Genomic DNA, 27,985 nt, shown 5'->3' with positions numbered 1-27,985 from the left:
AGAAAGGAGATGAAATAATCAGCTTTAATCAAGAACAGAAAGATGAAGGTTAATTAAAAAACCGTAACAAAATACCAAAAGACATTTTGTTCCGTCTACAAATTCTGCCGCAACAACATAACAATAATTAATAAAAACAAAATATAAAATGACAAGAATAAAAACCACCCCAAATAAGAATATTTTAAAAAAATAAAACTGATGTCCGTGTGATAAATCTGAAATGTATGATAAATGTCGTTATGGCATGGCAACCCAACAGAAGCCGACCCTGAGTTGATCTTCAAAAGTCATTCCTTCCATGGACCCAGATTTCAGTGGGTGCAAGAGAAGCATCTTTCTTTTTTTTGTTGTTATTTCTTCTTTTTTATTGCTTTTGTTTTTGCTGTTGATTTTTTCTTCTTCTTCGCTGATGGCGACATTTCCTCGTCCTCTTCCGACGCCTTGGTTTTTGTAGCGGGAGATTTTCTTTTAGAGGGTTTCTGCCGATTCTTTGGTTGATAATCATCATCGTCGTCATCATCATCCTCCTCATCGCCATCGTCGACAGTAGCAACCAAGGTAGACTTAGCAACACTCTGAGTATTTTTATCTTTTGTCTCTTCTGCTTGAATTTCTTCGAAGTCTTCAGGTTCCTTAACAATCAAAAATAATAATAACAACAACAGTTTCAAATTTTGGCACAAGGCCATCAATTTCTGAAGGCAAGGATGAAAGGCAAAGTTGACCTCGGCAAAATTTGAACTCAGAACGTAGCGGCAGACGAAATACTGCGAAGCATTTCGCCTGGTATGATAACAGTTCTGCCAGCTCGCCGCCTTGATTTCTTTAAAACCCACAAGGGGCTAAACATAGAGGGGACAAACATAGGTATTAAGTTGATTATATCGACCCCGAAAGGATGAAAGGTAAAGTCGACCTAGGTGGAATTTGAACTCGGAACGTAGTGGCAGACAAAATACCTATTTCTTTACTACCCACAAGGGGCTAAACATAGAAGGGACAAACAAGGACAGACATAGGTATTAAGTTGAATACATTGACCCCAGTGCGTAACTGGTACTTAATTTATCGACCCCGAAAGAATGAAAGGCAAAGTCGACCTTGGCAGAATTTGAACTCAGAACATAACGGCAGATGAGAGACCGCTAAGCATTTCGCCCGGCGTGGTAACGTTTCTGCCAGCTCCTTACAGTTTCTGTCTACCAAATCTACTCACAAGGCTTCAGTTGGTCAAGGGCTATAATAGACACTTGCCCAAGGTATCATGCAGTGGGACTGAACCCAAAGCCACGTGATTGGGGAGTAAGGTTCTTAACCACACATCCACCTGTGTCATCATTATTTAATATCTGTTTCCCATATTGGCATGGGTTGGACAGTATGACTGGAGCTGGTAAACCAGAGAGCTGCACCAGGTTCCAATCAGATTTGGCTGAATGCCCTTCCTAAAATGGCCACCATTCCAGAGAGTGTACAGGGTGTCTTTTACGTATCACCTAAGGAAATAGATAAATCCATACCTGCAAGTCGTATTTCCTCTTCAAGGCTTCGCGAATTCGCAGACCACGGATAAGCTTCTTCCAGTTTCCATAGATACGCTTTTCTCGTTTCTGTCAAACAGATAACAACAATAAAAAGTAAAACAACAGTAAAATTGGACAGATTTTACAAAAAACAAATACACATAGGCACAAGGGTAGCTGTGTGGTAAGTATCTTGTTTACCAATCACATGGTTCAGTCCCACTGCGTGGCACCTTGGGCAAGTGTCTTCTACTACAGCCTCGGGCCAACCACAGCCTTCAGAATAGATTTGGCAGATAGAAACCCATCGCGTATGTTTGTCCCCACCAACATCACTTGACATCCAAGACTGGTGTGTTTACTTCCCCGTAACTTAGTGGTTCGACAAAAGAGACCGATAGAATAAGTACGAGGCTTACAAAGAATAAGTCCTGGGTTCAATTTGCTCAACTAAAGGTGGTGCTCCAGCATGGCCACAGTCAAATGACAGAAACAAGTAAAAGAATATATACATACATATACACATATATATATATATACACACACACACATATATATGTATGTATGTATGTATGTATATAGGCACAACGTGGCTGTGTGGTAAGTAGCTTGCTTACCAACCACATGGTTCCGTCCCACTGTGAGGCACCTTGGGCATGTGTCTTCTACTATAGCCTTGGGCTGACCAAAGCCTTGTGAGTGGATTTGGTAGACGGAAACTGAAAGAAGCCCATCGTATATATTTATAAGTATGTGTTTCTCACCCCCACCATCACTTGTGTTGGTTAAATACAGTAAGTTTATAAGAGATTGTATCTTGGACAAAAACTGCAGTAACTTGCCTATCAACTCTGTACATACATTCAGTATGGAAACACAGATGGCAATGATATTGAGGAGATATAACAAAATAAATTCATATTTACCGCAGTTTCCCTTTCTTTGGCAAGTTGTTGTTCTTTGTGCCATTCAGCCAGAACTTTCTCCTTGTGTTCAACACACACAATCCAACCATCAAATCTGAAATAATCATTAGAAAAAGACCCTGTTATTAATTACACTGTGTAACGAGATTTCTGTCCTTGGGTTAAAATATATAATAGAGAAACAATTCTTAACCCTTTTGATACCAACCTGGCTCTGGTTCTGAGTACAAATGTCTTGTTTTCAAAAGTTCTGAATGAAAATCTTCCACCAAACCTTAGTCACAATTAATGGTCTCTGACACTAGCTGAATGATAACTAAGTTATTTTACTAAATTCTTTGTTATATTTAAAGTAATACAGAGCATCTCAGCAGAAATATGGTAACAAAAGGCTTAAAAATGTAATGGCAAGTATTTAATCTCAACAACAAAATAAAGAGGTACACAACTGACATAGACTTGAACAACAACACCAACAATAATGAAATGAAATGAACTTACACAGGATGCGAAGATCCACCATGGAAGTCCCAGCCGACCATTGCAGCGGCACAGTCCAAACCCAGCTTCCTAGCAACACGATTGAGGCCTGGTTCTGGTGAGCAAAAGAATGTAAGTGTGAAGGGCAAGAAAGGATAAGAGAGATTGAGAGACAACAAAGACGTATAAGAATGAGAGAGGGAGTGACAGGGCAATTGTTTACTTTGTATGTGTGTGTGTATATATATGTAAATTTAAATAATGAGGGTGATAAACTGAATATTAATTTAATTAACATCAATTTAAAACCAGTAGCCTAGCATATAGAAAAATCTGAAAATTCAGAAAAATTGTAATAGATGCGTATAATATTATTATACATATATATATTATTATACGTATATTATTATACATATATATATATAACGGGAAGGTTTACAAAAATAAACAAAAGACAAAGGCACGTGGAGTACAAACAAACAATTGTATTAGTATGGCTTTCAGGAATAGAAATAAAACAAGTCTTTTACGTTTCGAGCCTACGCTCTTCGACAGAAAGATACACAGAGAAGAAACAAGGAGAGAAAAAAAATGCATGTAGGAGCTAACGAACCAACATGGCATTCTGATTTCAGCAGAAGTCAGACGCTAATGGGATAGTAGGGAAGATATATATATATATATATATGTATTAGACTGTGTGTCTCAGGAACATAGTGTCCCTTCTGTGTGTAGCCCCTAAAGAAATAAGAAACTGAAAGAAGAGTGCATGAGTGTATATATATATACATATACAAAACAAGAAAAGAGAGACAAACCTGTCAAATGGACCGTTCCTCCTGGTAACATGGATGGTTTATACAGCTCAACATTCCCATATTCATTACGGGGGATTTTACCCTAGAATTAGAGAGATATGCATTCATTTTATATATATACTAGAAGACAAACCCGGCCTTGCTCGGGGATCAAAATAGTTTATTATTGTTTTACTTGTTTCGGTATTATAACCCGGTTTCATTCGGGTCTACGCGGGCCACATTTTAAAAGATGAAGAATGTTGCTCTGGAGGCCACGCGTTTCAAATGAGCAAACTGAAAATACTATGCAAACTCGCCAGCACTTTTAACATAGGTGTGCAAATTTGCAGCTCAATCCGACCACATATATACGCATTATGTATACAGGAGTGGCTGTGTGGTAAGTAGCTTGCTAACCAGCCACATGGTTCCGGGTTCAGTCCCACTGCGTGGCATCTTGGGCAAGTGTCTTCTACCATAGCCTCGGGCCGACCAAAGCCTTGTGAGTGGATTTGGTAGACGGAAACTGAAAGAAGCCTGTCATATATATGTATGTATGTATGTATGTATGTATATATATATATATATAGGCGCAGGAGTGGCTGTGTGGTAAGTAGCTTGCTAACCAACCACATGGTTCTGGGTTCAGTCCCACTGCGTGGCATCTTGGGCAAGTGTCTTCTGCTATAGACCCAGGCTGACCAATGCCTTGTGAGTGGATTTGGTAGACGGAAACTGAAAGGAGCCTGTCATATATATGTATGTGTGTGTGTGTGTGTTTGTCCCCCTAGCATTGCTTGACAACTGATGCTGGTGTGTTTACGTCCCCGTCACTTAGCGGTTCGGCAAAAGAGACCGATAGAATAAGTACTGGGCTTACAAAAAGAATAAGTCGCGGGGTCGATTTGATTGACTAAAGGCGGTGCTCCAGCATGGCCGCAGTCAAATGACTGAAACAAGTAAAAGAGTATATATATATATATATATACACACACATATATATTCAAATATCGATATATACACTTTATATATGGGGAGGTGGTGACAAATTCTTCAGAGGTGCACTCACATTGACAGCTGGAGGGGGAACATAGACTTCGGTCTGCCAGAAACCAAAAACTTCAAGGTCTGGAATGTCAGGATTTTCTTTTGGTTTATTCTGGAATTAGATTTGAAATAAATAAACAGCCACAACAACAATGGGATCTTTACCTTTTGACTGACAGATTTAGAAAATAATTTTTTGTAACTAAACACTTTCAAACTTCGGACATTGGTAGAATATGTCATATAAAACATCTTTTACTCTTAGTGTTTTTGAGAAAAACTTATATTTACGGAGTTATTTCTTGTTAAAGTTGTCCTATTTTGGTAATTTCAACCAATCAATGACGTGTATTCAGCTGAATAAAACTATCGGTGGTGTATCTTTCGTTTGTCACTGTTATTTATGACATCGTTCGTGCGTTTGTACTGGTTTTAAGGTGAAGGGGTTTAGGTTTAAGGTATTTAGGATTAGGGTTATCATAAATAACCGTGACAAACAAAATATACACCGCTGGAAGTTCCTGTTGACAAACAACAGCAGTAATTTTATTCAGCTAAATACACGTCATTGATTGGTTGAAATTACCAAAAATACGAGAACTTTAATGTGAAATTACTTCGTAAATATAAATTTTTCTCAAAAATGCTAAGAGTAAAAGATGTTTTATATGACACATTCTACCAGTGTCTGAAGTTTGAAAGTGTTTAGTTTGCAAAAAATTATTTTTTAAATCTGTCGGTCAAAAGGTAAGTGGCTTGAATAAATACTGTAACAAAAGTAAAGTTTGAAAGAAATATTAGCCATACTTTCTAAGGACAGGAATTGTGTTCCACAATGGAATAAACCTCTATCAAATACGAAATCGTTCAACATCAATGGAAATTGTAGCTGAGATACCAGTGCCGGTGGCACATACGAGGACTATCCGAATGTGGCCGTTGCCAGCGCTGCCCCGACTGGTCTCCGTGCCGGTGGCATGTAAAAAGCACCATCCGATTGTGGCCGTTGCCAGCCTCGTCTGGCACATAAAAAGCACCCACTACACTCTCGGAGTGGTTGGTGTTAGGAAGGGCATCCAGCTGTAGAAACACTGCCAGATCAGACTGGAGCCTGGCTTCCCAGACCCCAGTTGAACCGTCCAACCCATGCTAGTGCGGAAAACGGACGTTAAACGATGATGATGACTGCGGGTACAAGGCCTGAAATTTTGAAAAGGGGCCAGTATAATTTCTAATTAGGTCACAAACCCAGCAGATTTGTGTTGTGTGTGTAAGAGAAAGTAAAGAATAGTTACCCATTTCGGCCTGGACTTCACCATCTTGTAAGGTTCTTCACCAATCTAAAGGAAATGAAAAATACTCACAGTGAGATCTATGTAACAAAACATGCACACACATACAACCTCTGTCAGTCCGGCTGTCTCACATACAGTGTCACTCTCTCTCTCTCTTACACACATATACAGGTGCAGGAGTGGTTGTGTCGTAAGTAGCTTGCTAACCAACCACATGGTTCCGGGTTCAGTCCCACTGCGTGGCATCTTGGGCAAGTGTCTTCTGCTATAGCCTCGGGCCGACAAATGCCTTGTGAGTGGATTTGGTAGATGGAAACTGAAAGAAGCCCGTCGTATATATATATATATATATATATAGGCACAGGTGTGGCTGTGTCGTAAGTAGCTTGCTTACTAACCACATGGTTCTCGGTTCAGTCCCACTGCGTGGCATCTTGGACAAGTGTCTTCTACTATAGCCTCGGGCCTACCAAAACCTTGTGAGTGGATTTGGTAGACGGAAACTGAAAGAAGCCCGTCGTATATATATATATATATATATGTATGTGTGTGTGTTTGTCCCCCTAGCATTGCTTGACAACCGATGCTGGTGTGTTTACGTCCCCGCCACTTAGCAGTTTGGCAAAAGAGACCGATAGAATAAGTACTGGGCTTACAAAAGAGTAAGTCCCGGGGTCGAGTTGCTCGATTAAAGGCGGTGCTCCAGCATGGCCGCAGTCAAATGACTGAAACAAGTAAAAGAGTATACATTGCCACGAACTTTCCGGACAACCCAATATTTTAGTCTCTCTCTCTCTCCTTAACACTGCTCCTGTCTGTCTTACTCTATATCTCCCTACCCTCCTTTGTATGTCTATCTCTCCCTCTCCCCGTCTCCCCATTGCATTATTTTCATCTCTTCCTAATATGGCACATCTGTTCATCTCCCCCCAGCCTGTCCTTCTCTCTCTCCCCCTCACACAACATCTACTCTAGCTCTCCATCTATTGCTCCTAATATGGCACATCTCTCCATCTTCTCCGCTCTCTCTCTCTCCCCCTCACACATAATCTCCCTTTATATTTCTGGTTAGAAGTAAGTTCCAAGATGTTCACTGACCTTCACGCATCTTCCTTCTTTCATCCATGTCTCCCGGGCATGTAACTGAAATAAAATATTTAATTAAATTTAATATTGCTTTCAAATGAAGGTGTCGAGCTGGCAGAATCGTTAGCATGCCAGGTGAAATGCTTAGCAGTTTTTCGTCTGCCGTTACGTTCCGAGTTCAAATTCCGCCGAGGTCGACGTAATCTGTGTGTCTATCCTCTCTGTGTTTAGCCCCTTGTGGGTAGTAAAGAAATAGGTATTTAATGTTGCTTTCAAATTCAATCCTTAAAGGATGAGAGGCAAAGTCAACCTTGGTGAATAATAATAATAACAACAGCAACAATCATTTCTATGGGAGGCCCCAAATTGTGGGGTGGGGACTAGTCAGTTATATCGACACCCAGTGTTTCAAGGGTACTTAATTTATTGACCCTGAAAAGATGAATAGCAAAGTGATGAAGAAGAAAAGTCGAGAGATATGACAAGTTAGCTTGGGAAGTTAAGCAGTAGTGGTCGATGGAAAAGATAGACTGACAAACAAATAGGCCCTTGGTCACAGCTCTACAATAAGGGCTGATTGGGGCTAAACAATATCTGTAGATAAGACTTGAACTTATGACCTAATAATTTAGAATTTTCATCTTTACCTGGACCACACATTCTCTGGCATAAATTGGTTCGTTTCTAATGAACCCTAGGGGTACTGCAGAGTTGGGGTAGATAGCTTCGAACTTGAGGAGGTGGCGCTTCAAGGCATACCTAAAAAAAGGTGAAAGAAACTATGGTTGAATGCTTTCAAGAAAGAATTTACACCTGAAGATAAAGATGAGATAATTACAGGTATGAGATAGGAACAGGTATGGCTCTGTGGTAAGAAGTAACCCATCCCACTCAAAAGGTCCCTGAATAAGGGTTGTTTAAGGATGTTGAACGAACCACCCATGCTTCCGAAGGTGAATTATCGAAACTCCAAAGAATCCCTCTCAACACATGGCTATGATGCTCCCCCACTACTTCTGCTCGTGATCAGAGATGCACATATCGTCAGCCACTAAGGGACATGCTCAACTGGTTAAGGTCAAACAACTGACAAGCAAATCTGTGGTATTGAGCAGAATATTTGCTGTAGCCCATCTTTTATACCAAGACAAAACAATGTACATGATAACACTTCCAATCAGTTAAGATCAGAAGCCACGAGAGCCAATGCCTGTACTGCATCAGGGCTTTATTATTATTATTAAGGCATCTTTTATACCCAGACAGAACAATGTACATGATGACACTTACAATCAGAAGCCACGAGAGCCACTGCATCAGGGCATTTATTATTATTATTAAGGCACTGCTTGGAAATTAAATCGGAATCTTGGGGTTAGTAGCCTGTGCTCTGAACCACTAGACGAAACGTGGTAACAGCAAACAAGATGAGGACACATATTCGTCCGATGTAAATAATGTACAGAATTCTTCATTGCTAAACACAGATTAATTAGTAAAAGACACCAATACTTACAAAGGATGACTTTTGAATTCACCAATTGTTTTCGGGAGAGGTTGGTCGAGAAGCTGGCCTGTAGAAAGAAAAATTTACACACATACATATATATATATTTGTATATTTTCAAACAATTAGAAAGAACATGGCATGGGAATATTATCAAAATTTTTTTTTCCTTTTAATTTTACAGTTGGATATACAGCAGAAATTATTTGGCTACTATGAGCATGTGAATATATATATATATATATATATATATGAGTATATATACACACATAAATACAAATATATATATAATACACACATATATAAACATATACATATATACATACATATATATATAGTTAATGAAAACACAACAATGCGAGGACATACAACAAGTATAGTGTTCTTGGACGCTATAGAGAACTACAAACCAAGGATGTTATATAAACCTTCTTGACTCAAATTAGAGAAGGGGTGCATATTATACACAAGGTTTACGTTTCTCAGAGGTACAGCCCCCAAAAAATCCCCTGCATATTATACTCAAGGGCGGACTATACTCAAGGATTTACGGTATATAGCAAATTATGCATTGTATAACATACACGTGTTTCAGCAAATCACTGCCAGGATTACATAATTACTTGTTCATTAACGTGTTCAGCAAAAACTAAAAAGAAAGGTGTTAGACCTTTTATTTGCTCATCTTCTTTGACATCGTCTGCACTCGTATTTACATAAGGCTTCAGTGTCTCATCCCACCATTCTTTGTCCACTCGTAGCTTTCTCGTTTTCACCAGGAAGTCATCAGAGTAGCGAGCAGTCAAGTCTTTGAGGTAGCCATCTGAAACAAAACACAAAATTGACTCGTTATCCAAACGAAGCATTAATCAATGGCTAGTTAGTTTCATACTGATCCCAAGGCACGGAAAAGTAAATCTTCGTACGACCAAATGCATTTTCATGAGGATCAACAATGGCTGATGGAAAACAGATGTTGATGAATCCATTTACGAGGTTGTGGTTGGGCCAGGGCTAGAAGCCACTCGCCCAAGATTCCATGCAATGGGATCCAAGTCTGTGGTTAGGAATTGAACTCTTTCACCTCACAGCTATAAAACCAGGAATAAAGGGATCAGAGAGACAGAAAGAGGGAAAAGAAGACGGCAGGATTAACGCTACTCACCATTATCAAACGCAATAACATAAACTAGCTGCTGGCTGGACAATTTGCCAAAGTGACCAACGTCATCAAACACATGATCAACACAGTCCACGGCTGGAAGGAAAAGTAGAAGAATACAAAAACATCAGCCATAAGACGAAGAAATTTAAGCCTTTAGCATTCAGATTACTCTGTCAAATGTAAAGCCTGTTTAATTACATTGTTTTAAATTAATTGTACAGCATCTTGTAACTGAGATTTTGATGATGTCCCTGTTTATTTTTAGAATGACTTTGTAGGGTAGGCGTGAGAGGTCAGAGCTGGCTGGTTTGAGAATAAAACAGGAAGATAATTTTGGCCTGATATGGCTGGTTTAAACAGAAACTAGCACTATGACCTGGCAACGCCGGGTCACACTGCCAGTGCATGCATATACTTATTCTTTGTAAGCCAAGTACTTATTCTATTGCTCTCTTTTGTCGAACTGCTAAGTTACGGAGACATAAACACACCAGCATTGGTTGTCAAGCAATGTTGGGGGGACAAACACGCAAACATATACACACACATATATAAGACTATACACATGTGATATAGCCACATGTAGTCAAGGTTATACTTACAAAGCCATCTGTTTTCTTTTTCAAGGTAAATCTCAATCCAAGTCTCTAAATCTAAAAAATATAATAAAAATATTGTCAGGCTTGAGGATGGACATTTTTTAACTTTTTGCTAATTAACAAAAATATAGTAAAGGTCAAATCAGTGTTTCTCAAAGGGGAGGGCTATGGGGACGGTCGGACAAATTGTTTTGAGAAAATTTGGTTTAAATGTTTGACAACTCAGCACCGTCCATTGGACGGTGGGGTGGTGTTTTGCTCAACAAATCAAAATAGATGAACATAATGGAATTTGTATCTTTGTGGTACCAGTGCCGGTGGCACGTGGCACACATGAAAACCATCCGAACGTGGCCGTAGCCAGTACCGCATCGACTGGCCTCCGTGCTGTGGGCACGTAACAAACACCATCCGATCATGGCCGTTTGCCAGCCTCATCTGGCACCTGTGTCGGTGGCACATAAAAACACCATCCGAGCGTGGCCGTCTGCCAGCCTCGTCTGGCACCTGTGTCGGTGGCACATAAAAAACACCATCCGAGCGTGGCCGTCTGCCAGCTGGTCGGTGGCACATAAAAAACACCATCCGAGCGTGGCCGTCTGCCAGCCTCGTCTGGCACCTGTGTCGGTGGCACATAAAAAACACCATCCGAGCGTGGCCGTTTGCCAGCCTCATCTGGCACCTGTGTCGGTGGCACATAAAATCACCCACTACACTCTCGGAGTGGTTGGCGTTAGGAAGGGCATCCAGCTGTAGAAACACTGCCAGATCTGACTGGACTGGTGCAGCTTTTGGGCTCCCCAGACCCCAGTTGAACCTTCCAACCCATGCTAGCATGGAAAGCGGACGTTAAATGATGATGATGCTTGTTCCTTCTTGAGCCATGCCTGGCTCATTAGGGCTGGTTTCCTTGGCATATAGGTTCCCCACCTATATCTTGTATCATTCTTCGAGTTCATCATCATCATTTAGCGTCCGCTTTCCATGCTAGCATGGGTTGGACGGTTCAACTGGGGTCTGTGAAGCCAGAAGGCTGCACCAGGCCCAGTCTGATCGGGCAGTGTTTCTACAGCTGGATGCCCTTCCTAATGCCAACCACTCTGCGAGTGTAGTGAGTGCTTTTTACGTGCCACCCGCAGCTGGCAAACGGCCACAAACAGATGGTGCTTATAATTAAAGTTATGATTAAATAATTTGGATTAAGTCTTTAATTTCAATGTGAACCTTTTGCTACCAAGTGAAGTGTCAAAGGTCGCTGGGACTAAAAAAGGGGGGGGCGGGTTAAGCTATTTAAGTATTTCTCAGATGGAGAATATAGTTACCGTGTTTGACCGATAAACTGTTGTCTGAAGAACTGCTGGAGAGGAGTTTGTGAGATGTCGTCTTGGCAACCGTTTTCGTCTTTCGACTCGTCTTCTTTTTCTCAGCACTTCTAAACTCAATTGTGTCCTCTTCAAAATCGCTGTTCGATGAACCGGAACTGTAACAGCAGAAACACAGAATACGAAATCAATACACAGATCCATCACAAAATAGATTATCAATCAATCATGGAATAAGACTCTACAGATCAATCAAAAGAATATGATACATGTGCAGGTGTGGCAAGAGGTTTGCTTCCTGACCATATGGTTCCGGGTTCAGTCCCACTGCGTGGCACCTTTAGCAAATGTCTTCTACTATAGCCTTGGGCCGACTAAAGCCTTGTGAGTGGATTTGGTAGACGGAAACTGAAAGAAGCCTGTCGTATATATGTATATAGATATGTATGTGTGTGTGCTCCCCCCCCCCAACATCACTTGACAACTAATGTGGGACCCTGGGCCCTGGTTTCAGGAGTGTAGAACCACCTCTTAGCCACTACTGTTCCCAGGTCTACTCTGGCCCGGAGTGGTAGCATCTGCAAGGGCCCCATCTATGGATTAACTAGCAAACACCCCTGCGAATGGACGGGCAGGTGGGGGGATCGATAGAATACAGTCACCATATTCCCTTTGTGGCATAATAAGAGGCAACTAAAAGGGGGCAGGAGCGAGGGGCTTGGGAACCCTCTCCTCCTAATAAATCCACATTCCTAAGAAGACAGCAAGAAAATGTCAAGGGGGGGGGGTGAGAAGGTTAACACCATATCTCCCCCTAGTACTAGGGTCATGGAATAATAATACTAATAATAATGATAACAAAAATAAAAAATATTTACTTTTCCGATGCTGCTTTTTGCGTAGGTTTCCTCGAGGGTTCCTTCTTCACTTCAGGCTTAATCTCATCCGACGAGTCATCACTGTCAGCATCTTTATAACTTATATTTGCTTTCCGTGCACGACTTGGGCGGCATTTCCTGAGTTTTGTAGTAGTTTCTTCTGAGGGTTCTCGCTCTAGTTTCACTTTCACTGTCTTTGGGGCCTTGCTCTTTCCTTTCCTGCTTTCAGTTTGTTTAACCCCTGCACTTGATTCCGCATTACTTTCGGCATCTTTTGCCGAATTGTCAGGTGCGGAGCTTGTCTTTTTCGAGGTCTGGCTCTTCACTTTTGTCTTTTCCTGCAAAATGGTTGATTAGTATTATTAGCCACATCCTCCTCTGTATGCAGATATATATATGTATGCATGTGTGTGCGTGTATACAAAGATACATGTGTGTGTATAGATATCTATATATATGCTTAATAGTGTATGTATATATTTACTAGGTTTTAACTGTAGATATGTGTGTGTAATTCCATGTTTTTAATGCTGTGTATAAAGAGGCATACTTATATATATGTGTGTATATACACACACACACAAACTTATAAAACTAGTAACTTGTAGTGGTGGATTTGTGTAAACTGACCATTCATCACAATATCAAATTACAACCTCGAAATTAAGAAGTTATTTATGACCCCTACCATCCCATCAAAGCCAAATTCATATTCTCAACCCCTTTAGTGTCTTATCTCTTACTCTACTTTATAGTCTCAACTCTCTTGTTTTTATTACTTTATTCTTATTTATATGTGGTCCTAACTTTATTATCCTTATTTTTACTATTTTTCGCTTTTATTACCCTTGTCTTTTACCTCCAGTAACCTTCCCCCTTATTTTTTGCTCCCTATTTTTCTTTCTATCTTATTTTCCTTCCTATCTTATACAAGAGAATTGAACATAAACCCATTCCAATCTATTTAACATTCACTCTGTGGTGATACAGTATGGACAGATTTTCGAAATTCAATAAATCTTTGTACATTTATACAGTTAGGAAATTTTACAAAAACACTTTCTCAGGGAGATATGATATACCTATTATAATGGGTAATACTACATGTTAAAAAGGTTGAGAAACACTGGTCAGACATCTACTTACCTTAGTGTCTTTCATGGGTATCGGATGAAAGGAGAGAACAATGCGGATTTTTAAACCAAGGGCCCGCAGCATGGCAGCAACCATCTGAAACAAGGGAATTAATGAGAGATTAGAGACATTTGTGATTTCAAACTGGGAAACAAAGGGAACACGGGTGTTACTATGGTGATAAGAAGTTCTTTTTTGTCATCATTTGATAATGATTTTCCATGCTGGCATGAGTTGGACAGCTTGACAGGAGCTTGCAGTCCAGAGGAGGGCACCAAGAGTGTAATGGGTGCCTTTTACGTACCAGTTATGTAACAACAGCATCAGCTATGACTGCTATTGGTTTGATGGGTCTTCTCATGCACAATATATTGTCAATGGTCTTGGTTACTTGTCCCTGCTTCTATGAGACCCCAATACTGAAAGAGTGCTTTTTATGTGCCACTAGCATTGGCCACAACTATGATTTCATTTGGCTTGACAGGTTTTCTCACAGATGAAAGTTGGAGACAGGAAGAGCATCCGGTGTGTGGGAGGGGTTGGTGCTGTTGAGCAAACGGTCTTCGTCCCAGAGCTCGCAAGATGGGAGAAGCCCGAAGCGTGGTCCTTTGCTATTCGTAAGACCTGCAGAAGAGAAAGCAGGTCAACCCCCGACACCAAGAGCAGGAAGAAAGAGTGAGAGAAAGTTGGAGCGAAAGAGTACAACAGGGGTCGCCACCACCCCCTGCCGGAGCCTAGTGGAGCTTTAGGTGTTTTCGCTCAATAAACACACACAACGCCCGGTCTGGGAATCGAAACCACGATTCTCCGACAGCGAGTCTGCTGCCCTAACCATTGGGCCATTGTGCCTCCACCTGCTGTTGCTGTTGAGCGTAGCGGTCTTCGTCCTTGTGGGAGAAGACCGAAACGTGGTCCTTTGCTATTCGTAAGACCCACAGAAGAGAAAGCAGGCCAACCCCCGACACCGAGAGCATCGACGGATGGATGAATGCGCATCCAGGCTCAGCGGTTGTGTAGGAAGTCGGGGACAAGAAACTGGGGCGAAAGAGTACAACAGGGGTTGTTACCACCCCCTGCCAGAGCCTCATGGGGCTTTTAGGTGTTTTTGCTCTATAAACACACACAACGCCCGGTCTGGGAATCAAAACTACGCTCTTCCGACCGCTGTCCAAACTATTGGGCCATTGTGCCTCAGTGGTTGGTGCTGATGGGGATGGGTGCATGGTGAAGTGAAGAAATGAGATGAAGACTAAACTTACCAAAACTAGTTCTTTGGCACTGGTCGCTCTGCGAAGAGACAACGCTTCCATTACGGCATCACAGGAAAACTGGAATGGAGAAGAGGAGAAGGGAAGAATGTAGAACGAAAAAGAACTGTGACCCGATCGGATACCTGAAGGTGGTATTTGGGTTTATGCAAGGAGGGGTAGAGAGAAGAGGAGGGAAAAGAGGGGTTATGGGAGTAGAAAAGGAGAGGGAGAAGAGGAAGGGTAGGTGGGGGAGGGCAGAAGACAGAGCAGGAAAAAGGCATTGGAGGTAGAGGGGAAGGAGGAAGAAGAAAAAACAGAGGAGCAAGGGGAGGAGTGGGGTGCGAGGAGAGGAGGTGGAAGAGCAAGGGGAGGAAGTGGAAGAGCAAGGAGAGGAAGAGCAGCAGAAGACAGCTGAAGAAAGAGAAGCTGAAGCAAAAAAAAAAGATGAGAAGAAGAAGGACAAGAAACAGAAAACCTACGTCGTCCTCATGGCTGCTGCTGCCATCTGGATTTTCTCTCGTATGAATTTCTATCGTCTTGGAGAAATTAATTATGACATCTTTGACATTCGTTAACGTGAGCTTGTGCCGTGGTGGCACCTGTGTCACTAACGAAAGACCGAGAGCTTGGACCGTGGGGTCGTTGCAGATTCTGTTCAGGTGCATTCCATGACAGAGGCAGCAGATTAGATGCACCTGAAATAAACCAATCAAGGAGATAAAAACAATTAACCAAACAAAAATAAGTTTCAGTATGTTGGGGGCCGTGTTAACAAGGGACAGGAATCAGGGCGTTGAACTGGATGCTTGAATACTTTGGGCAAGGGTCTTTAATTAAGGTCTCGGGCTGACCGATCCTTGTATGTGGATTTGGCAGATGGAGCCTGGTGCAGCCCCTGGTCGAACCGTCCAACCCATGCTAGCGCGGAAAACGGACGTAAAACGATGATGAAACTGGAAAGATTCACATCGTAGTACAAATTTACAGAAAATGAAAAATAAAGATGGGTGTATTAGTTTAACACTCAGGGAGAATGGCAAAGTCTTCAAGCCTAAGCCCTTTAATAGAAAGGATTGAGTGCTTTTAACATGTTACCAGCATGAGTGCCTCTTATCTGTCACCAACATGGATACCTATTTCTTTACTACCCACAAGGGGCTAAACACAGAGAGTACAAACAAGGACAGACAAACGGATTAAGTCGACCTCGAAAGGATAAAAGACAAAGTGGACATCGGCGGAATTTGAACTCAGTAACCGCAGACAAAATACCGCAAAGCATTTCACCCGGTGTGCTAACGTTTCTGCCAGCTCGCTGCCTTGCCCTGTTCAATACCTCCCACACACCGGATGCTCTTCCTGTCTCCAACTTTCATCTGTGAGAAGACCTGTCAAGCGAAGTGAAATCATAGTTGTGGCCAACACTAGTGGCACATAAAAAGCACTCTTTCAGTATTGGGGCCTCATAGAAGCAGGGACAAGTGACCGAGACCATTGGCAATATATTGTGCGTGGGCAGTAAAGAAATAAGGAAACTAAAAGAAGCCTGTCCTATAATATATATAAGAAACTGAAAGAAGACTGTCATATGTATGTGTGTCTATGTTTGTCACCCTGCCAGCACTTGAGAACCAGGGTTGGTTTATGTCCCTGTAACTTAGTGGTTCAGCAAAAAAGGGGCCAACAATACCTAGAAAAATGTAAGAACTGGGATCAGTTAGTTTGATTAAAACTCTTCAGACTTGTACCCCAGGATAGCCACTGTCCAATGAATGACAAGCTGCAAAAGATAAAGATGGATAAATATATATAGAGCAAAGCAAACAAGTGGATAAGTTCACCTTGTGTGTTTGAATTCTCAGATTGCGTTGAAAGTTGTTGATAATCCTTTTTAGAAACGCCTGCCATTCTTCTTGATAGGATTTCTTTCTACAAATACAAAGAAAAAACACTCATGAAACCACCTCTTGTTCTGCGATTCAAACGAGATCAAAATTAAGAACATCGCTGGTCACAATGCGCTTCACATAGTTTTAGCCTTCAAATGACGCCACCCTGCTGGCTAAGGGAGCAGGCCAACAGAAGAAAGGGTGGGAGAAAGTTGTAGCAAAAGAGTACAGCAGGGATCACCACCACCCCTGCAGGGGCCTTGTGGAGCTTTTAGGTGTTTTTGTTCAATAAACACTCGCCATGACTGGTCTGGGAATCGAAACCGCGAGTCCGCTGCCCTCACCACTGGGCCATTGTGCCTCCCATATATACACATATACATACATATATGTATGCCTCTACATGGTCATTTGATTTGCTAAAAACATTAGCAAAATCCCTTTTAACACACAACTCAACAGATACACAGAAATCAAAGAATCCAAGAGGCTGCTACTCAACTTTTTCTTCTTCCTCTTCATCCACTCCTCATGTTCCAGTGTGATTTCAATGGATTCCTGGGGCTGTCTTGTACTGCTGGAGGCACAGGTCGGGTCATCTGCGGAACAACGGAGATAAGAATCCTTTCTGTTATAAGCACAAAGCCTGAAATCTGCAGGGAGGGGGGTAATTCTATTACATTGACTCCAGTGCGTAACTGGTACTTGTTTAATCGAGCCTGGCTCAAGGCTATAGTAGAAGACACTTGCCGAAGGTGCCACACAGTGGAACTGAACCCGGAGGTATATGGTTGAGAAGCGAGCTTGTTACCACACAGCCATGACTGTACCTGGGAGCCACACACACATGAAAGGCAAAGTCGACCTCGGCGGAATTTGAACTCAGAACGTAACGGCAGATGAAATACCTATTTCTTTACTACCCACACAAGGGGCTAAACACAGAGGGGACAAACAAGGACAGACAAAGGAATTAAGTCGATTATATCGACCTCCAGTGTGTAACTGGTACTTAATTTGTCAACTGTGTGCATGCCTCTGTCTAGTTTCATGGCAAGGCTTCAAACCAGAGTTGGTTTGTTTACATCCCTATAACTTGTATCTTCATGTGCGCATGTCTCTGTGTGTGTTTGTCCCTCACCGCAATGCCTGACAACCAAAGTTGGTTTGTTCACATCCCCGTAACTTAGTAGTTTCAGCATAAGAGACCGATATATTAAATACAAGACTTACAAAAAAAAAAAAAAAAGTACCAGGGTTGATTTGATCGACTAAACACTTCAAACCGGTGCTCCAGCATGGCCACAGTCCAACGACTGTAACAGAAAAAAAAACAAAAAAAGAATGAACTTACCAGCCACTTCTTCCCACGCTGAGTCACTCGAATCTTCAGTGGTCCCTGCCATATTCTGCTCCCTCAGATGCTTGTTCCCTTCAACCTTTATCAGCATAGCCCTGATATCATCCTCATCAATTGCCCCCTTTTTTTTCACATCACCAGCTTTTACCGTTTCCTTCTTCTTCACATTTGTCTTTCTCTGATTCGTTCGTTTTCCTTTCTTTCCACCAACTTCAGAACCTCCTTCGTCATCGTTACCCCCACCTTTGACGTGATGAGGCCCTTTAGATTTCGAACCAGCCGCTAATTCTTTTTTATCTTTCTTCTTCGTCGAGCTTTTGCCCTTGCTGGGTTCACCAACCTTCTCGGAGGTTTTCAAACGAGTCACATTTTTCTCATCCACCTCAGCTTTTGATTCAGTGCCACATTTATCGACATTCACATCTTTCACACCCAACAAAAATTCATTAAAGACAGAACTTTTTATATTCCCCTTCGATTCCTCAGCTGCCCTATTTTCACCAGAGCCCTTAACATCTTGCTCTTTACCCACCTCTGCCTGCTTTTGCTCCCTTTCATGACGGCCCACAATGTCCTGCTTACATTTTTCCAAAGCATCACGTTTAAGAAATGAAGAATTAGGCTCAGGAACATCAGAGTCACTTCCTTCACTGCTCAATAAAAGACTCTTAGAATTATAACTAAACCCCATTTTCATCCCTTTCCTCTCTTCATCCTCACTCGAACCCTCTTCCTTCTCATCATCCTTATTTTTACCCCGTCTGGTCCTGTTGCTATTTGTTATAGGAATTCGTAGTTTCGTTTTGGCCTTCTGGCCACTTCGATTCTGACCAAGTTTCTTCGATTTAATTTTTTTAGCTTCCGGCTCGAAATCATCTTCTGAACTAAAGCTATCAGTTTCTTCGCTTCTTCTTGCTTTACTGAAGGGTCTTTGAATCTTTGGTTTCCAGTTTTGCTGCTCTTCGTCCCCATCACTGCTAGAATCGTCGGAGTTACCAGATTCATAGTAGTTCTTCTGCGCCGATCTTGGTCTCGTCCGAGAACCAGAGCTTAGTAAATCCGATTTAACTTCATCAGCCGTTGAACTTTCGCTGCCAGTTTTTACTGCTTTTGACCTCATCTGAAATGTTGGATGATAAAAATAATGATAATAATTAATTCTTTTTATTGGCCACAAGGGCTGACAAACATGATTAGAAAACATAAAGGGACAAAACAGGACGAAAGGTTACAAAAGGGTTTGTCTGTTTTTCGAAAGAAAAAAGTCCGTGTAAACAAGCTTTACAACAACGAAAAAATTCAACAATTTATAAAACTCCCAATAGAGGAGACGCTTCGAAAAAAAGAAAAGGTCTCACGTGGAAAAACCCATAAAAGCCACGGGAGCCTAGTCAAAAGGGGGGTAGAGAGCCCCTTTCTTTTTTTATACTACATAATATCTAACCCATAAAAGCCACGGGAGCCAGGTCAAAAGGGGGGGGTAGAGAGCCCCTTTCTTTTTTTATACTACATAATATCTAACCCATAAAAGTCACGGGAGCCTGGTCAAAAGGGGGGGGGGGTAGAGAGCCCCTTTCTTTTTTTATACTACATAATATCTAACCCATAAAAGCCACAGGAGCCTGGTCAAAAGGGGGGTAGAGAGCCCCTTTCTTCATTACAGGTGAAAACCTCAGAATTGGTCCATTTATACAGGCCATTCTTGCACACTTCACCCACCTTTCAGAAAACTTGCTATCAGACAGAATAATAATAATAGTGAAATCTAAAAACAGAAACAATTCCTATCATAGCAGGCACATTATCATCTACGAAACAATATTTTGAAATGTCTGATGGTTGTAAGCCTTCTTGTGGTATATAATACACCGGTTTTACTTTCGTAAATCCTAACCTTATTCGTCTCATCAGAACAATAATAATTCATAGCAATCTAAAATTTAAACGAACGCAAGAAATATACTTCACGCATAGCATGGGAAATATTTTTTAGGGGCTAATGTGCGCCCAACATCAACATCGTATATGTGATTTACAGATAGAAAAAAAAAAAGGGTGATTCTTTTTTACATGATGGAACAGCGAAATCATGAAATAAACTATTTTGGTCCAAGCCGAAAGCTTATTACTGATGGGTTAGTAGGAATCTCTGGGAGAAAGCTGAACAGAAGCAGGTAAAGAATACAGACACCCCCCGTCTTCGGCGTAACCCTAACCCAATAATAATTGTGTACAGTGCTCAGGTGCACTACAACTCATCTAAAGTGTATGTATAATCAGGTGTAGTTTCGGCGGATTTCGGAAAGCATGAGGGCCTTAAAGGATGCAGTGTTATGGCAGTCAACAACTGACGCAGGCAGTTTATTCCATGCTTCAGCAACTCTGAGCGTGAAAAAATGTTTCCGAAAGTCATGGGAGCTGTGTTGTTTTCTGACTTTGTAGTCATGTCCACGCGTGTTGGACACATGGAGAACAAAAAGGTGTTGTTGGTGAGGTGGTTGATAACTTTGTGGGTGTTTAGCAAGTCCGTCGCCAGAGCTTCAGTGAATCCATGCCCAGGGAAACAAGGCGCTCAGAGTATGGTAGGTGTCTGATGGAGGGTATGCGTTTGGTTGCACGTCTGTGGACAGATTCCTAGCCCTAAACCCCGGGTGTACGTATTCTTTACCAATATATATATATATATGGTAGACTTGTGTTGAGTCGTGGAATGTTTTGGAACAAATAATTCAAAGACCAAGCCTCACCAACAATTATGCCACGGTGAATTGACTGACAATTACCGAACAAGTCATCGTCGAAATTGACGGAAATCCACCTTAAAACACACGTGTTGATAGATAAATAGAATAGACAGCCAGATAGGTAGACATCCGAATCTTGTCCCACACAATGAATGTTATATAATAGATGTACATAATATAGTGTGTGTACGTGCGTGACCACCCATTTTGGCAAAAAAATTGCGTTACAAGTTCTTGAACTAATTTTGCCGGTTAGTTTGACACCTTTATATTAATTTAGCATTAGAATTCTTCAAGCTGTATAAAAATGGTTATTGTCTGCATTATTCGAAAGAGAAATAAATTCTGCCTAAGGTGTGAACGATAAAAAACAATTTCTTATGGTGTTAGTAACAAAATATTTTGTAAGAAATTAGAAAGAACTTTTATCATCCGTCTTAAATAAGAAGAGTGAAAAATAGCAATTTAAAACCAGTGGTCTAGCATATAGAAAAATTATATTACTTACATATAAGAGCGACGGACACCCATTAATTTTATTGGTTGCACGTCTCTGGACAGATTCCTAGCCCTAAACCCCGGGTGTGCGTATTCTTTACCAATATATATATATACATATATGGTAGACTTGTGCTGAGTCGTGGAATGTTTTGGGACAATAATTCAAATGTGTCACGGTGAATTTACTGAGAATTACCGAACGAGTCATCGTCGAAATTGACGGAAGATCCACCTTAAAACACACGTGTTGAATGAATGTTACATCATATAGTATGTAACCACCCATTTTGGCAAAAAAATTGCATACCTGTTCTTAAGCTAATTTTGCCGGTAAATTTGACACCTTTATATTAATTTAGCATTAGAATTCTTCAAGCTGTATAAAAATGGTTATTGTCTGCATAATTCGAAAGAGAAATAAATTCTGCACAAGGTGTGAACGATAAAAGACATTTTTTTATGGTGTTAGTAAGAAAATATTTTGTAAGAAATAGAAAGAACTTTCATCATCCGTCTTAAATAAGAAGAGTTGAAAGATATTAATTTAAAACCAGAGGTCTAGCATATAGAGAAATTATATTACTTACATATAAGAGCGACGGACACCCATTTAATCCTGTAGAATATTATTTTATTTTGGTCGCAAACAGATATGTATCGCGCACGTGCCATACCAACTCATTTGCATACGCGCACTTGCTAGCACGGACTCGCGTGGGCGCGCACCGGGCCCAATTTTAGCTAGTAATAGGGTCGATAAACTGGGTCAAAGAAGGGGAGGGGGGAATAATACTGGGTCAAATGCAAAAGGGGATCGAAAAGGCGGCGAGCCTGCCAGTTTAGCGCACCAAACGAAAATACTCAGAAGTACTCCGACCGCAAAGACGTCCCGGGGAAGCGAACCTCCCCAGGACGTCACGGCGGACGAAATACAACTAAGCAATTCCGTCCGACGCGCTAAACGACCGGGCCAGCTTACCGCCACTGAAAAATTGTGTAATTAAGAGATATTTAAGTTTAAAAAAAAAAAGAAGAAAAATTGAAGGTTGTCCGAATATTCTAGCATTATCGCCACAACATTCTTTAACTTTTTGTCTCAAAATGGGTTTTTTTTTCTTCAACCCAGTTTTGCTTTCGCTTCTATTCAAAGCAGAATGCTTTTGCATCCAGACTCTCCTAAAAACCACACATATATAATATAAATATATACATACATACCTACGTAAATATGTATATGGTACAGGGTATATAAAAAAAACGGGATCTTTTCCTTTTGAACAGCACTTTTCAACACAATTTCTAGTTAACTAAACACTTTTAAACTTCGTATACTGGTAGAATGTGTTTATGAAACATCTTTTTCTCTTGGCTTTATTGAGAAAATTCTACAGTTTGTAAGATATTTCGTCTTTAATTTCAAGCATTTCGCCAATTTTAACCATTACGTCCATTTAGGTGAATAACATTCTGTGCATAATGAATATGTCCCTCGTTTAAGAAACAGATTGGATTTATTTACATTTGTGAAGAAAAAAGATACCCTTCCCCCACCCCTAACTAACCTTAACCCTAAAACAGACTGAAATGCAATAGATCGATACTAGGGTCGTAATTATGGGTGACAATTTCATATGACACCGCTAGAAAAAACTGCCGTTCAAACCGAAGGGATCCAAAAAAAGTTACGAAGGATTATATGGGGTACTTAAACTAAATATAAGTACACTGTCACAAACCTATTTCTTTACTACCCACAAGGGGCTAAACACAGAGGGGACAAACAAGGACAGACAAACGGATTAAGTCGATTATATCGACCCCAGTGCGGAGAAAATGGGGGGGGGGGGTCTTTCCTAGTCTGCTGTCAATGAATAAATACTGTAGGGACCAGATGCTGACGCTCATCCTTTATATATATACAAAAAAATCTTTGGTTTAAATAAACATACCTTTTTCTTGGTTTCTGCCAAAACTGGGGTCATGCTGGAGCAATTACCTTACATACACACACACAGTTTCAACACGATCTCTGATTCAAATAATTTGTCATGCAAGTACCCCGAAAGTATTTGTGTGTAACAGTAATAGTACATACATACACACATATATATATATGTCAGTTTACAAACTCACCAAGTTTGCTTCCTATAAATAAGTATATTGCAGCGTGGAAGGTGTCTATAAGCCATTTAAGAAACACACAAAAACAGTTCGATTCACTTCAACATTTAAATTTTAATTTGTCAAAATATTTTCGTCGCTTTGAGACCGCGACCTGTTCACTGACAAAAATCCGTGCTGCATCTGAGCAGGTCGCGGTCTTAAAGCAACGAAAATATTTTGACAAATTAAACTTAAATGTTGAAGTAAATCGAACTGTTTTTGTGTGTTTCTTAAATGGCTTACAAACACCTTCCACGCTGCAATATACTTATTTATAGGAAGCAAACTTGATGAGTTTGTAAACTGACATATATATATATAAATATATACAAATATATATATATATATATGTAGCAGAGTGGCGCAGTGGAAGCGTGCTGGGCCCATAACCCAGAGGTCCGTAGATCGAAACTACGCTCTGCTAACGGTAATTTTTTTTGCCCGACCCCACCTTGAATACTGCTGTCCACTGTGGTCTCCCTACACAAACCAAAATATTATGAGAATTGAAGGTCCCCAAAGGTCAATCACAAAAAAGATAGATGGCATGTCAGACCTTGACTACTGGGGTAGACTAGAGAAGCTGAAACTGTATTCACTCCAACGACGCCGTGAACGTTACATTATCTGTATGATGTGGAAAATATTCCATCAGCACTGTCCGAATGATGTTGGCATCACCTTCAAAATGCATCCAAGGCTTGGACCAAGTGCCATCCGTCCACAACAAAAATCTAAATCGTATCACATAACGACAATACGGCACAACTATTTCACCTCAATTGGACCCGGCTCTCTTCAACATTACACCAGGACACGTCAAAAAAGAAACTGACCACACAAAATTCAAGAAGTCTTTGGACAAATTCCTTCAAACAGTCCCGGACAAACCACCCACACCCGGATATGTCTCCGCAAACAATAACTCTCTGCTCGAATGGGCCTTGGTGCCCAAATCCTGAATTGAAAGACTTCGCCAGGTGGTGCTATTAAGTTAGACATGGCCTGGGCCAATACTGGCCAAAACCTTTCTAAGTTATATATATATGTATATATATATATATATATATATATATATATATATATGTAGGTCCCGGGTTGAGTCGGGGTTAACCACAGTAAATAAGGTACTCAATACATAGCAGAGTAAATTAATATATGTGTGTGTGTATGTATGTACTATTACTGCTACACACAAATACTTTCGGGTACTTGCATGACAAATTATTTGAATCAGAGATCGTGTTGAAACCGTGTGTGTGTGTATGTAAGGTAATGCTCCAGCATGACCACAGTTTTGGCAGAAACCAAGAAAAAAATATGGTTAATGTTTACTTAAACCAAAGATTTCTTTGTATATATATAAAGGATGTGGTCCCTACAGTATTTATTCATTGATAGCAGGCTAGGAAAGACTGTCCCAAATTTATTTATTAAAAAATTTAGATCTTTTCGGTTTGAACGGCAGTTTTTTTCTAGCGAGTGACTTGATCTGAGATGCAGCACGAAGTTTTGTCAGTGAACAGGTCGCGGTCTCAAAGCGACGAAAATATTTTGGCAAATTAAATTTAAATGTTGAAGTGAATCGAACGGCTTTTGTGTGTTTCTTAAATGGCTTACAAACACCTTCCACGCTGCAATTATATATATATATATATATATATATATATTATATATATATATATATATATATATAATTAATTAAGGGTAGAAATTGATATCTATCAATTAAAACCAGTGGTCTAGCATGATTTGAGAACATAATCTTTTGTGGAGAATGGCGATTTGACGTCTATATCTAGCATGTTGACTGTCCACTTTTCGTGTTCAGTCCTTAATTGGTATATATATATATATATATATATAGCGAGTGACTTGATCTGAGATGCAGCACGGATTCTTTGTCAGTGAACAGGTCGCGGTCTCAAAGCAACGAAAATATTTTGGCAAATTAAACTTTAAATGTTGAAGTGAATCGAACGGCCTTTGTGTGTTTCTTAAATGGCTTATAAACACCTTCCACGCTGCAATTGTATTCGTTCCAGCACACGATCTCAGATCAAATCACTTGCTATGCAAGTACATCTCAGTATATATATATATATATTAAACTACTCTTTCAGTTATTTAAACTCTTTGCTTGTTTGTGAATACGTTTCTTACCCAAAACAAAAAACAATCTAATAGTATGTGTGTGTGTGCAATACGAATATATATATATATAATATATATATATATATATATATATATGTATGTATTGGAAGGTTTGGAGATGATGTACAGGTATTATATATTAGAAGAAATGATCTAAGTGATATGATATATATGTAAAAAATGTAATATATAAATAAATATCTATAAATATGAACCATCGGATCTTCTGATTACCTCATTTCTTCTAATATATATATATATGTATATAGACGAAAGATCGCCATACACGCGTGTGTATGTGTTTGGTTACACACACGGTAACATAAATTCAGAACATAGGTATATATATTTATTTTAATAACCGGCAGAAGTTACAGATTGACTAATTTCTACCCTAATTTAATTATCAACAAAACCAGATTTAAGCAGAGAAATACTTACGGCAAGTTGTTATGTAACTGAAGGGTTGACAAACCATATAAAAGCCTCCCGTTAGCACATGGTTCACTGTTCCTACCCTCACTACTACCCTTTTCCACCCTTAATTGGTCACACAAGGGTTGTCAACTTGTTTACTAAATATCCACGTTACGTAAGCACATGGCTGGTTTCCCGCGGTAGTCTCGAACCAAAGCAAATAGTTTCGTATCAAGCGATTCTCGCTCCTCGTCCTAATGGCAAAATTTAACATTTTGTTGTTTTTTTTCATAATCTGTAAATATAAAGTTTACAGACAATGGATCTTTTCGGTTTGAACGGCAGCTTTTAACATAATTTCTACGTAACTAAACACTTTTAAACTTCGTATTCTGGTAGAATGTGTCAAAATAAAACATCTTTTTCTCTTGGCTTTATTGAGAAAATTCTATAATTGACAGCAACAAGGCAACGATATAGCCGCTAAGTGGTCACTGGACGTGCTAGAAATAGCAGCCGAATATCTCGAATTACCCTATTTTAACGTATATAAGGAACCCCCAAATTTTGGGGGCTTCAAATTTGGGAAAAAGGTTCTGTAAGAGATTATAATACTAAGTTCTTTTCGGTTTGACCAAAGTTCGTACACTGGTAGAATGTGTTTATAAAACATTTTTTTCTCTTGGTTTTATTGAAAAAATTCTATGGTTTGTAAGATATTTGTTGTTTTTTTTCTTCAATTTCAACCAATCAATGACGTCTATTGAGGTAAAAAAACATTCTGTGCCGTATGAATATGTCCCTCGTTTAAGAAACAGATTGGGTTTATTGACATTTCTGAAGAAAAAAAAGATACCCTTCTCCCCCACCCCTAACCCTAAAACAGATTGAAATGCAATAGATCGATACTAGGGTCATAATTATGGGTGACAATTTCATATGACACCGCTAGAAAAAACTGCCGTTCAAACCAAAAAAATCCCAGACAATATTTACAGGGAGCCCTCTCAAACCATTTCAGGTGTCTTTGGAATCTACCCTTCACGCCAGATAATACCTGTGATAAAAAATATGCGACATAAGTACACAAACGTGCCCCATCAAATGCGTTTCCTCGTTACTTTCGAAAAGAATGAATATACGGGTGCAGGAGTTGCTGTGTGGTAAGTAGCTTGCTTACCAACCACATGGTCCCGGGTTCAATCCCACTGCGGCCGACCAAAGCCTTGTGAATGGATTTGGTTGACGGAAACTGAAAGAAGCCTGTCGTATATATGTATATATATATATATATGCAGGAGTGGCTGTGTGGTATGTAGCTTGCTTACCAACCACATGGTTCCGGGTTCAGTCCCACTGCGTGGCACCCTGGGCAAGTGTCTTCTACTATAGCCTTGGGCCAACAAAAGCCTTGTGAATGGATTTGGTTGACGGAAACTGAAGGAAGCCCATCGTATATATATATATATGCGTTTGTGTGTCTGTCTTTGTCCCCCTCATCATTGCTTGACAACCGATGCTGGTGTGTTTACGTCCCCGTAACTTAGCAGTTCGGCAAAAGAAACCGATAGAATAAGTACTAGGCGTGCAGAGAATATGTCCTGGGGTCGATTTGCTCGACTAAACGTGGTGCTCCAGCATGGCCGCAGTCTTTGTGCGTGTGTATATATACTCTTTACTCTTCTACTTGTTTCAGTAATTTGACTGCGGCCATGCTGCAACACAGCCTTTAGTCGAGCAAA

General features: G+C 40.4%; 1 protein-coding gene and 1 non-coding gene across 4 annotated transcripts; one reads left to right on the top strand and one right to left on the bottom strand.

Annotated features, from left to right (window-relative positions):
• Nucleotides 1–5: 5 nt before the first annotated feature.
• LOC115226113 (DNA repair protein complementing XP-C cells homolog) lies at nt 6–26,451 on the bottom strand. Of its 3 annotated transcripts, none has more exons than XM_036514923.1 (22): nt 26,268–26,451; nt 18,259–19,384; nt 17,407–17,503; nt 16,857–16,944; nt 15,495–15,710; nt 15,025–15,093; nt 13,778–13,861; nt 12,632–12,969; nt 11,754–11,905; nt 10,435–10,485; nt 9,833–9,925; nt 9,338–9,490; nt 8,677–8,734; nt 7,808–7,919; nt 7,173–7,217; nt 6,075–6,119; nt 4,802–4,891; nt 3,751–3,832; nt 2,954–3,047; nt 2,453–2,546; nt 1,524–1,613; nt 6–635 (listed from the first exon to the last, which is right to left on the bottom strand). In XM_036514923.1, the coding sequence occupies exons 2-22, from the start codon at nt 19,382–19,384 to the stop codon at nt 354–356; spliced, it is 3,459 nt and encodes a 1,152-aa protein (XP_036370816.1). In that variant the 5' UTR covers nt 26,268–26,451; the 3' UTR covers nt 6–353. The 3 variants fall into 3 exon arrangements, with proteins under 3 accessions (XP_036370816.1, XP_029652958.1, XP_036370815.1); XM_029797098.2 differs by having other exon boundaries at nt 11,754–11,911; nt 26,268–26,450; XM_036514922.1 differs by lacking the exon at nt 26,268–26,451 and adding an exon at nt 22,097–22,226 and having other exon boundaries at nt 11,754–11,911.
• On the top strand, nt 24,025–24,096 carry Trnam-cau. The gene has a single exon. It is a non-coding gene; the product is annotated as a tRNA-Met (tRNA).
• Nucleotides 26,452–27,985: the final 1,534 nt, after the last annotated feature.

The sequence above is a fragment of the Octopus sinensis genome, linkage group LG29 (assembly GCF_006345805.1).
Source record: "Octopus sinensis linkage group LG29, ASM634580v1, whole genome shotgun sequence".
Classification (NCBI taxonomy): domain Eukaryota; kingdom Metazoa; phylum Mollusca; class Cephalopoda; order Octopoda; family Octopodidae; genus Octopus; species Octopus sinensis.
The sequence above is the reverse complement of the archived record's forward strand: the minus strand, read 5'-3'. Positions and strand labels throughout refer to the sequence as shown.